Source organism: Monodon monoceros, unplaced genomic scaffold (assembly GCF_005190385.1).
Source record: "Monodon monoceros isolate NGI ecotype Baffin Bay Population unplaced genomic scaffold, NGI_Narwhal_1 Super_Scaffold_11, whole genome shotgun sequence".
Classification (NCBI taxonomy): Eukaryota; Metazoa; Chordata; class Mammalia; order Artiodactyla; family Monodontidae; genus Monodon; species Monodon monoceros.
In genome coordinates, this window is record NW_021703767.1 from 45,006,898 (window position 1) to 45,019,719 (window position 12,822).

General features: G+C 33.5%; 1 protein-coding gene across 2 annotated transcripts in view; it reads left to right on the plus strand.

Moving 5' to 3' along the window:
- The window catches only part of EPHA6 (EPH receptor A6), an 852,855-nt gene that overhangs the window by 347,185 nt on the left and 492,848 nt on the right, over nt 1-12,822 (plus strand). For both annotated transcript variants that reach the window (XM_029214367.1, XM_029214368.1), the window contains exon 5: nt 4,974-5,309. In XM_029214367.1, the coding sequence (XP_029070200.1) occupies nt 4,974-5,309 (336 nt within the window). The remainder of the gene's footprint in view (nt 1-4,973; nt 5,310-12,822) is intronic.

The window sequence follows — 12,822 nt, forward strand, 5'->3', positions numbered from 1 at the left end:
GCAGTATTTATCTTGAAGGTTTAATTTTCAGTTACTCTTCCGTAAATATTTTTAAATATTTAAGGTAACATTATTAAAAGAAATCTGTTGTAGGAAGGCAATAAATTGCTCTCTAATTTGTGTGTTTTGAAAATTTGCATTTGACAGTACTCTCTAAGCAAAGCACTATAAAACATTTTCCTATTTATAGGATGAATACATTGTGACAGAAAATGTGATAGAAAAAAAAATCTAAACATAAAAAGACCTAGGTATCATCCTACCACTAATACATTTCATGACCTTGACATAATTACAAAACTTTCCTGGGCCTCATTTCTTTATCTGAATAAATTGATTTAGTTCCTTCCCTGTGGTGAGCTTGAAGCCCCAGTTTTATGATTATTCATCATCCATTTCCAAATATACAAACATTTTATGAACAAAACATTGATAGAGCACATAGTGGTTTAGATATGAATACAAAATTTTGTTTACAGGGCTCCTATTGAATACCTTTTTCAAAGATTATATAGGAAGGATATTAGATTAATAAATAATATAGGTAAAGTAAGATAAAGTTAGATAAAGATAGATAAAGTTAAAATTGATAGTGATAGTGCAAAGAATGAAATGACTTTTAGAGTTTTAAATTATGTCTATATGCAGATCTGACAACTGATATTTTTAGTACATTATTAAAGTCTGGAGATATACTTTTTCATTTATTCATATAATTTACTCGTTTGCAAAACATTTGCCTAAACATCTCTAGATGATTTTATATATATATACATTCTGATGTTCTCTTTGACATAGGTAAACATAGAACTACTTTTCTCTCATTCGTAAACTCAGATGTAAATAATATGCTTTTTATTAGGAAACTGTACTATAAAGTCTTGGTAGTCATTAAATTAACAAACACATTTTTGAAAAATATTTATTTATTTGGCTGTGCTGAATCTTAGTTGTGGCATGTGGGATCTAGTTCCCTGACCAGGGATCAAACCCGGGCCCACTGCATTGGGAGCGTGGATTCTTAGCCACACAACCACCAGGGAAGTCCCCAACAAACACACTTAAATTATTGCCAGGTAGTAAGTTAAGAACTGGAAAATATAGTTTAATAAAGTTTAATAGGCAATAGCCTTTAATGATTTTCAGTTATTTGGATCAAATTTTCATTGTTCTTAAGGTTAAAAAATGCATCTGTAAGCCACAATTAGTTATAGAGTTAATGGGTGAATGAATAGTCACTCTTCAGTTAATATGAAAAAGACCCCTGTTTATTTATGAGTTAATATATTTCTGTAATTATAAGCATAAAATATGAAATCTACAGCAAAGTATGTAGTAACTGAAATGTGACCCCTAAGTTTGCTCTCCTTCAGTGTCAACCTTTATTTAAAGGGTGTTCTGCAGAATGCTAGTATTCCTTCATATGCTTCTTAGAAAATAACATTCCATGAATAAACGTTTGGGAAATGTTGGATTCAACAAAGTGAAGCAAATTGTGTTTCTTTTGTTTCAGCGTCAATCTGCCAGAGGAATCTTAATTTGAGCACTGAACTCATTTTTTTTGTGATATCTCATGGGACTAGAGATATTATGTATGACGAATTTTGGGAAATATAGTTCTGTTTAAAACATTTTCCATAAAGAAAAAATTTTAATTAAATTAAAAAAATTGGGGCTTCCCTGGTGGCGCAGTGGTTGGGAGTCCGCCTGCCGATGCAGGGGACACGAGTTCGTGCCCCGGTCCGGGAAGATCCCGCATGCCGCGGAGCGGTGGCCCCGTGAGCCATGGCCGCTGAGCCTGCGTGTCCGGAGCCTGTGCTCCGCAACGGGAGAGGCCACAACAGTGAGAGGCCCGCGTACCGAAAGAAAAAAATAAAATAAAATTAAAAAAATTGTAGCTCACCTGGCCTCTGCTACTCTGAGAGGAAGATGGGGACTGCATGGCCAGATGCTCTTCTGGGGAGGGACAGGACCGCACTGCCACAAGCTTCTCATAAGTTTACTATTAGAGCACTATTTCTTTATTCTTTAAATGTGTAAAGGGGAAATCCAAATTGAAGCCAAAAAAAAAAAAAAAAAAGAAGATTGAAAGTGTGTTTTTAATAGAAATAAAACTGTTTTTATTTAAGTTTATTACATGATGGGCTAGAAAAACAGCTAGCTGCAAATTAAGATAACTGTCCTTTTCTTATGAGGTTGGTTTGGAGGGTGTAGTGTGGAGATAGCTTTTTTCTATGTGAATTACGTGTTTCCTTTAAAGAAAAAAAAAATCAACATAAGAAAATCCCTGAGAGTTTTCAGTACAGATGTCTCCAAAAGAGTTATTGCTGCCAAGATTTTTTTTCCCTGTGTGTCATAATCTTTGTATAATTTATAAATGATAACAAAGCAGTCAGGCCACATTCATAAAAGCCTAGTGACACATAATTTAGTTGAATCTGAGGATTAGAATTAATTGTCTCTCTTTGTTCTAAGTTCTAAATCTTAGTAAATGATTCATGCATGTCATTACAGCTTAATATTTGCATGAAATCACAGTTTAGCTGGCATAATTTAACAGCAATTAAAAAGCTATTTAATTGTCATGCTAATTGGTCTGAGAGCCCTTGAGGAAGAAGGGTGTCTGCCGTTTTTATTTAAGTATCTCTAGGCGGACAGTCATATACTTGCAGACACCATAACATAATTGATAACATTCTTCCTGTTCTTGGAAATGTAAGTGAATAATAATTCATGTTTTTCCATTATAAATAAGAGAAAAGAACAACAATATGAATATGTCATTCTGTAGGAAGACATTATTATGATAATGATAATGAATCTTTATCTCCTAGCCATGAGTCTAGGTTGGAGGTAAAGAACTATGCCTATCCCTGTGCTCTAGTTTTTAATCCCTTCCATATTTTCCTTTCTGAAGGTAGACGTTTCTTAACTCTCTGGAACATGAAATGTACATATAGGTGTCTGAGTCCTACCCATTAGGTTGCTGATATCAGGATCCAGCAAAATGAAAAAGGAAAATGTAACACTTCTTAATATCTCAAAGCCAATACACAATCATATAGATTTAGGAGTGATGTTATGCTACTCTAACAGTATATAACAGATCTTGCTACTGAGTCCTCTGTACTCATTTAGACCATTCCCCACACTGCAGCCAGAATGCTGTTTTTGAAACACATCACTTCTGTAGATAGAATCTGTTAGTTTCCTCCTGTTAAGTATAGAAACATATTCAGACTCATTCCAATGAGCCAGCAGTCTGGCATTATCCAACCCCTTCCTGTTCCTTAAAACTCACTTCTTGCTTCCTCCTTCCGCATTCTAGCCACAGTGATCTTCTGACAGTTCCATGACTATTTTAAAATCTTTTTTGACTAAAGAGCCACACATCTTCTACCTCTAATATTCTTCCCACCCCTCTGAACATCTTCCACATCACCTCTATGAGGCCTTCTCAGAATGTTTCTCAGGTTATTTCAGCTCCTTCCCTTTTGATTTCTGTAACTGCACTTACTATAATTTGAATTTTATTCTTCTGTTTGTGTGTGTGTATTTGTGTTTATCTAGCCATTCAGCTAAAATGTTAATAACAAGAAAGCAGAAATAACTTTTATCACATTCATGCTGTAAGCCCAAGATCTAGCAGAATATCTGGCACACATAGTAGTCACTAAAAATATATACATTTAATGAATGAATGACCATATCTTGAAATCCAAAAGAAGCTTATATGAAAAATTGAATTTCTTTCTATGGAGAGAATGTCACAGAGAATTCTTTCCCTCCTTCTAAGCAAATTTTCTTGATAGCAACAATTTAAAGAACTATTTAGATTTCTTAAAACTAAGCTTTTTAAAATGTGGTAGGAATGTTAATTAGTTATTTATGCAATAAATTATTTTTCAAAATATCTGTCATAAGCACAGTCTCTTACAGAAAGGATTCTGTGGTATTTCACAACATAGTACATAGCACAGTGCCAGGCACCGAGTAGACCTTCAGTTAATATTTGTTCAGTGAATGATATGAAACTGAGGTTTGAAGGACTCGGATAAGTGTAAAAGATTATTGACACAATTTTAAGAAAAGGCTGGAATAGTTAAAGGATATAAATACTCTATGCAGTGTGATCCGTATGGAAAAATAATGAGAAAAAAGAGAGCAGATGCTCATCCACCATCCATGAGAAACATGGTTTGTGCACTCTTGATGACAAATAAGAGGACTGTGTGGGTCTCTTTATAAGCTTCTAAGGACATACTTACTTATGCTTAGTAAAGTTAATCTAAATAAAAGTCTAGGTACCATTTCTTATGTATACCCCCTTTTATCCCTTCCGTATAATGCTTTTGTCCCATGAAATTGGCAGGACCTAGTAAAAGCCTTTATGCTGCCTCCAGTTTCCTTTCCTCTTCCCCTTCTTCCAAACTGTTTGTCCACCCTGAGTTTATGGCCATTTATTCTCAGCCTGTGAGGAAAAGATTCTTAGAGAGATTGTCCAGAAAAATGAATGGGAGTTTTAGTTATACATCAAGCATAGTTTGAGGACTGAAAGACTCAACACAGCATGTTTTATATATGCATGTTACTATTTTTTCAAAATTTTAAAATGATGATGTAATTATTAAGATGTATTTAAAACCATCACATAATTTAAAATAACGTTTTGTTATATATTTCAGTCAACAAATTTAAAAAGTATAATTACTATCTTTTGGAGATCTGTGGCTTTTGATATTAAATATTGAAATTCATATACCAAAAGTTAAGATATAGACCATCTTCACCCCTAAGACTCCACTCTTAGTAGACTAACTCAGATATTTTTAACCATATTTCTTTATGGTTTCCATCAGAAGAGCTCAAACTAATATAAAAGACAAGCAAGTGTTTATTGATGCTGTTTTCAAGTTAGCACCATAATTCATTGTCCTATACATGTACATTTGTTTTTTAATTGCTTTCTCTAGGGCCACCTTCAGCTCCTAGGAATGTGGTTTTTAACATCAATGAAACGGCCCTTATTTTGGAATGGAGCCCACCAAGTGACACAGGAGGGAGAAAAGATCTCACATACAGTGTAATCTGTAAGAAATGTGGCTTAGACACCAGCCAGTGTGAGGACTGTGGTGGAGGACTCCGCTTCATCCCAAGACATACTGGCCTGATCAACAATTCTGTGATAGTACTTGACTTTGTGCCTCACGTGAATTACACCTTTGAAATAGAAGCCATGAATGGAGTTTCTGAGTTGAGTTTTTCTCCCAAGCCATTCACAGCTATTACAGTGACCACGAATCAAGATGGTAAGTTCCACTGTTGTTCTCTCAAAACTTATCTATAATTCCCTTTTGATGCTTAATATCCCTGGTGGACCTATATTCACTGAGGTGCAATTGTACACTCTATACATTACAGGGGTGATTTTCTGGTTGTTGTTCTTATTGTTTCCCAAGGTGCAGAAAGATATTTTTGATATTACTTCTTAGTAGTAATGGTCAATTAGATATAAAGCTTCTCTTTCATATCTATGCATTTATGTTTTTGATATAATCCTATGCTAACATATCTTAATGAGCAAGTCCATATTACTTACCAACAAACATCAGACATAAATAAGATGTTGCTACATGAATTGAAATTCAGTTGCCGTACTTATGCAGCCATCTCTTTTCCATGTCAGATAAGCAAATAGTAAGAATTTATGCTAATTATAATTCATATCTATATTGTAAAAACAATGCAGCCAGCAAGCCTAACCCTAATCCACTCCTAAAAGAAACAGCAAAAAATATCCAGAAGTGTGTCTAAATGCTGCTGTTTAGGTGCAGTTTTGTGTAAAAAATAGTTAAACTGTCTTTTTTAAAAACTCCAATTGCCTTCAGCTAAATGGTCCCTTTTAACACTACAGGTTTTTACTGCAATGTAGTTAGGCATGAATAGGCCTATGATTTTTTAAAATATATGTTCTCTTTAATTCCCCCCATAATGTAATTTATCACAAAGCATGATACAGGAAAAGCTTCAAAGATTTTAAAAACTCCCTTTGAGAAGCATTCATAAATTATGTTGATACAGAAGTGATTGTCTTATAGAAGAAAGTATTGTTTTATATGCTTTATACTATTCTTTTACACTATATTTGTTTGCTAGGTCTGCTATAACAAATGCCACAGACTAGGTGGTGTAAACAACAGAAATTTAATTTCTTATTGTTCTAGAGACCAGAAGTCCAAGATTAAGGTACCAGCAGAGTTGATTTCATTCTAAATCCTTTCTCCTTGGATTGTAGATATCCATTTTTCCCTGTGTCTTCATATGTTCTTTCCTATATGCATGTCTCTGTCATAATCTCTTCTTGTAAGGATACTATCATGACAGATTAAATCCCACCCATATGACCTCATTTTACCTTAATTTCTTAAGGGACCTATCTCCAAATCCAGTCACATGCTAAATTCAACATATGGATTTTAGGGGATGCAGTTCAGCCCATATCATGCATTAAGGCAGCTGTGGTGATATTCAAAGTAGAAATATATATAAGATGTTGGAATACTATTCAGCAATAAAAAGGAACAAACTAGTGATACACACAACTTGCATAAACTTTAAGGGCACTATGCTGAGTGAAAAAAACCAATCTCAAAAGGATACATACTGTATAATTCACTTACATAACATTCTTGAAATAACATAATTGTAGAGGTGGAGAATAGATTCTTGGTGGACAAGGGTTAGGGCTTAGGGAGAGAGGGATTGGCTATGAAGGGGTAGCAGGAGGGAGCCTTGTAGTAATAATATAGTTATGTATTTTGATTATGGTGGTAGTTACATGAAGTTAGATATGTGATAAATTGCAAAGAGCTACACGCACGACATGCGTGCATGCACACACACACGAGCTCTATGGATTTTCTCAATGTCAGTTTCCTGGTTTTGATGTTGCACTTTAGTTATTGCAAGTAGTTAGCATTGGGGGAGGCTGGGTAAAGGGTGTATGGGACCTAACCATACATTTTTTTTGCAAATATCTGTGAATCTATAATTATTGCAAAATAAAAAGTAAAAAAACCACTGCTAAACCTATAAAGTATACAGGAAGAAACTTAAATATTCTACTAAAAACATATTTGAAGTGGATGTGACTATTTTATTCAAAATAATATATATAAGTTCACTTTGCTGATAATCTTCAGAAATGCATCTAATAAATAAAGCAAAGCCAAATAATACTGTAGAATCACCATTTTTGTATTTACTATATAATATTCCTCTTCATCTAGCAAACTGCTCCACATCATAGAATTTGCTTTATGATTGTTCAAAATGTAATTCCTGTTTTCTCTTTTTTTTCTTCTTTCCCATAGTGTCAACAAAATCTTGTCAGATGTGTCTTCAGCATAAAACAGATAGGGTCTTCTGTTTCTCTCTGCATTAGCAGATTATTTCTAAGCCTTTTTTCCGCCACTTGATTAAAAAAACTATAATCCAGTACAACTGTTCTAACTATAGGGTATAAATAATTAAGTTTGGGAATAAAAACAATATATCACTTTAAATAAAATATATATGTAAATATGTTTACATAATTTCATACATTATACACATAGCAGTCTTTCAGGATTAGAAGAGAGTTCATTTAGGCTATTTTTCTAATTTAGCAGAAGGGCAGGATACGAACTATTTCCCACTTTGAAAATGAGAGAATTTATTAAAAGTGTATTGTTATAAGGACAGAAATTATACAAAGCATGAAACAAGATACAATATCCATATATTGAGGCTATGCATTCTGGTAGGGGACAGTATTATTAAATAATCCTCCCCAGTAAATTTATTTTTGAGAAGAATATTGAGAAACAATTATTGTTCATTTAATTCAACTTTGTTTTAGTTATAAATTATAATGAAAAATCAAAATATATTTAAATTTTGCTTGAAAAGTACATCAAGGTCCTAAACTGAGCTAAAATATTGCCACATATATGCTTTATAAAATATTATGACCAATCTTACACGTATAAGCCACTTATCTCCATGTCATAATTTTAAGAAACACCAAGAAGGTCTTCTCTTCTTGTGTCTGAAATTCTGATGTTAGAAAATCATACCTTTAAAAATGCAGATATTCCAGTCAAGGGTAACATTATGAAATAATTCAATCTGTGCATGTATCTATTACTCTCTTCATATCAGAAGGGGTCAGATCCTAGTGTTGGGTAAAAGGAGCTTATAGAAACTGGAGTGTCCCAGAACCAGACTTGAGCTATCATCGTGTGCCAGCTTTAATAAGATAACAGTGTTACTGTTGCAGATAGAGAGAGGGATTTGCCATCATTCCACTTGGGTATCTTTGGAAATTCTCTTTGAAGTGACTCAAGAGGCACTGTCCAAAGTTACAGGGTAACACATTACAATTTTGTTGGACTGAGGGGACCACAGTAAATTATTTGTCTCATTATCCGTAGGTTACATATCATTGTTTTCACACTAAAATAGAAAAGTGATATGAGCTATTAATAAGCCTTTAATTTATTCAACACATGTATAGTGGTGAGCGAGCTTTTGTGAATTTTACACCCTGGTGGGGAGGCAGATAACAAATAATTTGACAAATACAAAGTTAGTACTGTGATAAGTCCCACCAAGGAGAAGCTCAGGGTGCTCTGAGAGCATGTATTATTCAGGTCTAGAGGATAAGGGCTGGTTTTCCTGAGGAAGCAGTATTAAATTAAGTTCTGTTCTGAGAGATGAGTAGAATATGAGTAGGCCACGTGAAGCCAGGAGAAGGGAAAGAATGCTGAGTAGAAGGAACCAAGCAAAGGTTGAGCAACTGAGGGATTAGGCCCTGATGACTAATGGACCCAAGAACATCTAACAAGTTGATATATTGCAGAGGTACAACAGGATTTGGGGAAGGACCTGAAGATTTAACTAAAATTTGGAGAAATGAGTTGGTGTCTGCAAAATAGCCAAGACAAGTTAGGGGAACAACCATTTAGCAGAAGATGCTGATATATCATCAGGGCCAGAGGTAGGGAAAAAGAAAATCAGCAGAATAATAATATTGTACATGAGGCAACCTCGTACAAATAGGAAATAAAATAATAGAGACTGAAAAATATAGACAGTTGCATTAATTATGATTTTACTATTCTGTGCACAGCGTGGAACGTGAGGATAAAGAGGAAGTTTGCGTCAAATTACCTTTTCTTTCGTGTAGTTGATTATATGTATATGTCTTTTCTCATACTTAAGAAATATTAAGGAAACCCCATTAAACAACCTTGACTTAATTGTTTACTGTCTGCTTACAATTACAGAAATGTAAAAAAAGAAAAAAAGACATTTCCAAATCACTTAGACCCACTTAGCAGTAGTTAGGAAAAACATTCCTTGATTATCCTGATTCTAGTTGGATAAATAAGATTATAGGTTTAAGACTGACTCTCATAATTAGAAATCTTTGCAATAAACCTTAATTAACTGACTTCTGCAATCCCTAAAAGCTTTTTTGCAACCTTCTATTTTGATAGCTTATTTAAATGGTCTTTAAAGGTGGTTCATTTAGAGAACAAAACAAGAAAGCAACACCTAGAAAACATTTGATTTTAATCCTCAGTGCATGATAGAAAAACTAAGATGTGTAGTTTAGTAAAAGGAATTATTCAGGTCATAGACAGGAAAGGAAAATGTTAATCATGGATAGTCAGCCTGAAACAAATTGTGTTTGTAGATATCCTGACATGTGCAAAAACCTTTAGGGGCCATGTTCAAAGTGAAAGACATGCTAAGTTACAGACCAATTCTGCTGATATTTACTAAAGGGTCTTTAAAGCAATTATTGTCAGAAGCAGTTTGTCCAGTCCTTCAGCTTCCTAAAATATATATTCAACACTCCTGTCTCTGCCAATGGGTGACTATTCTGTATAGGTCTTGCTTTAGGCTTACATTTTGATTGCAGATTTCATATATTTGCTCAGGTAGCAATAATTAATTGAACTGACATTGAAAATAGATTTAAATCAACAAAAGTCTCCATATATTTATAAACTTGAGATGTCTATTTGATTTACAGTTCACTGCATTCTGAAAATACAGTCTATTTCAAATAGCAACCTTTTGCACGTTGCTAGAGTAGGTAATTAGGGACATTATAAACATTCATTCATCTTTATATCTGTATTTTAATTTATTTTATGTCTGGATATTCCTCATAATTCTCACTGTGTTTTGAAAATTCTTGACAGTGTTTTGAAAATTCTTGACAGTGGATATTCTTTTTTCTAAAATCTGTGCAAGTCTATTCAAACTATAAAAGTTTTAAATGCTTACTAAAAATATACTGAATATAAGCCAGTGGCATGATAAGTTAAAGAAAAAAAGCAATAACTGTAATTGAAGCTAAGAGTGATGCTATACTATTTGTATTTTACATATTTCTTAAACATAAGAAAATTATATATTCAAAAGCCACAGACACTTTATATTGAAGGATAAAATTTTCCTATCTTCTAGGAAAAGTGTTTTTCTTCTGAAAAGTGCACTGAATATTTTATGTAGGGGAGATAATTGAAATGTCAGTCTAGTTAATCACAACTAAATAACTTTATGGTCCAGCCAAATATTAAATTATGATAGAGTCTGGATGATTGTAAACTTTGTGTTTAGTCCTGGGAAACATCAAATTACTCCCGAGTTTAGTGTCTTTTTGTGGCATTCAACTTTTGAGTAAACAAATGGTATAGAAAAGGCTCTTGACCTTAGCAATGAGTTTCCTGAAGTTGGTAAATGGCTCAGCTCTTGGTCAAGAAGTGTAGAAATTGAACTGTTCCCAGTCACTTGTGTACAATAACACACATGGTTCTCTCTCACTGGATCATAATCATATTTTTAATAGTTGCTTTTCTGACCAATGTGAAAGTTTCTTGAGAACAAGGATGTTGTGTTATTTGACTGAACATATCCTCAACCTACATTGACTATAACCTAATAAATCTCTGTTAACTGCATTAACAGATATTGGAGATGGTTTCAGTTAATCTTTCATTCATTAATTTATTTCATTCATTCAAAAATATTTATTGAATATTTACTCTCTGACAGAAACTGTTCAGTGTGCTAGAGATATAGCAATAAAGAAGTACAAACCGTTAATAGTGTCCCTTCATTCAGGACATTATATTTTAGTGTCAAGAAGTGATATGTCCCATGAAGAAAAACTAAACACAGTAAGAGGTTTGGAAGTGGTGGGGAAGGGGCATTTTGCATAGGAAAACCAAAAACACCTCTTTTGATATAACACATGAGCGGATCATGAATTGAAGAGAAAACCCTGTGAATATATAAAAGAGTATTCCAGGCAGTGGGAATTAAAAGGGCAAAACCTTAAATTTAACCAGGAATTTGTCTAGAAATTAACTGGAAAGTATTATTGCACATGTATTCTTTAGCATGTACTAAATTTCATGCTCACTAAGTCCTGTGGTACTGTTCTTATAGAATTTTTAATAAAAGATTTTAATCAACACTAAACCATCCTTTAACAGCAATCATGGGGATTTTTTTGGTGATTGTACATTGCTAGAAAAATATGTTTAATCCTAAACTTGATTTTAAGCAGTTGGCTTTTAGTCATCAGCTGTTTCTCTGCGAAATTCTCATTTGTGCATTTTTCAGGAAAGGTGACAAAGTGTTTTCTTTAGCATAAAGTAATAAGATCTTATTGCTATTTTGATGCCTCCACTACCACATTAACAATTTTAATGGCATTTCTCCATATAAATTGAAAAATTAGTAATAGAGGTTGTTTAGTAAAATATTTTAAATCCTATAAAAATAAATCTGGTTAGCAGTGAAGATAAATGCATATGATCACATTTTGCATAATCTATGACTGTCATGATGTAAGGTTCTACTTTATGGTTAAGAACTGTCTAGCACATTGATTGCTCATTTTCAATGCAATTCTTTGTTTTGAAAATGGGCGCCAATTTAATTTCCTTAACTAAACTCTGCCTGCATAACTTGACTGATTTGGATAACTGGATTATTGGATTCAAGTGTGGTTGCTCTTAAAAACTAGGTTTTCATTTTGGGGGGATGTTTTCTAAAAGTCCCTTTTACTTCAAAGTAAATATTAATAAAGATTTTTTTGAATAATGTGAGAATAAAACTAAAAGATTTTCAAGGTTGATAGATTATTCTAATTATTATTTAAAATGTAAAATGTCTTAATAAATAGTTTGTAAAGATTGAAAGCTAATTGCTGACCTTTTAATCAGACTGAAATTCCATATAGTATCTTTAGATTAAGTAGCTTTTTTTTCCTTCCATGTATTCCTCAGCACTTTTCTATTTGGTTTGGATTCTAAAACAGTCAGTTCCAGCTACATAATTTGTGGTGCCCAGTGAAAAATGAAACTGCAGGACCCTTTGTTCAAAAAACAGAAAAAAAAGGGCCGTTAAAGGTACTAACATATAAAGCCTTTTCCTTCTGCAATTTCTGTCTCTCAACTTGTCATGGTGCTTTTTTAATTGCCATTTAATGTCCTTCTAAGTAAAGTAAAAGTAAATTTCAAATTATTAGCATAAACTTTACCATTCCTCTTTAATTGCTCAATGCTACTTTTAAATGTAAATATAAGAGCATTTAACTCATTTGTGAAATCATCGAAATCACAGTTCTTTTCCTAGAGTCCTGCACCACTCCCTATCCCCAGTACCCAAGGGTATCTCAAGCAGACCAGAGCAGACAAATGTAAGACAGACTCAAAAAGTTTGGAAAGAGGAAGAGAGGGTGTCCCCAGGCACTGA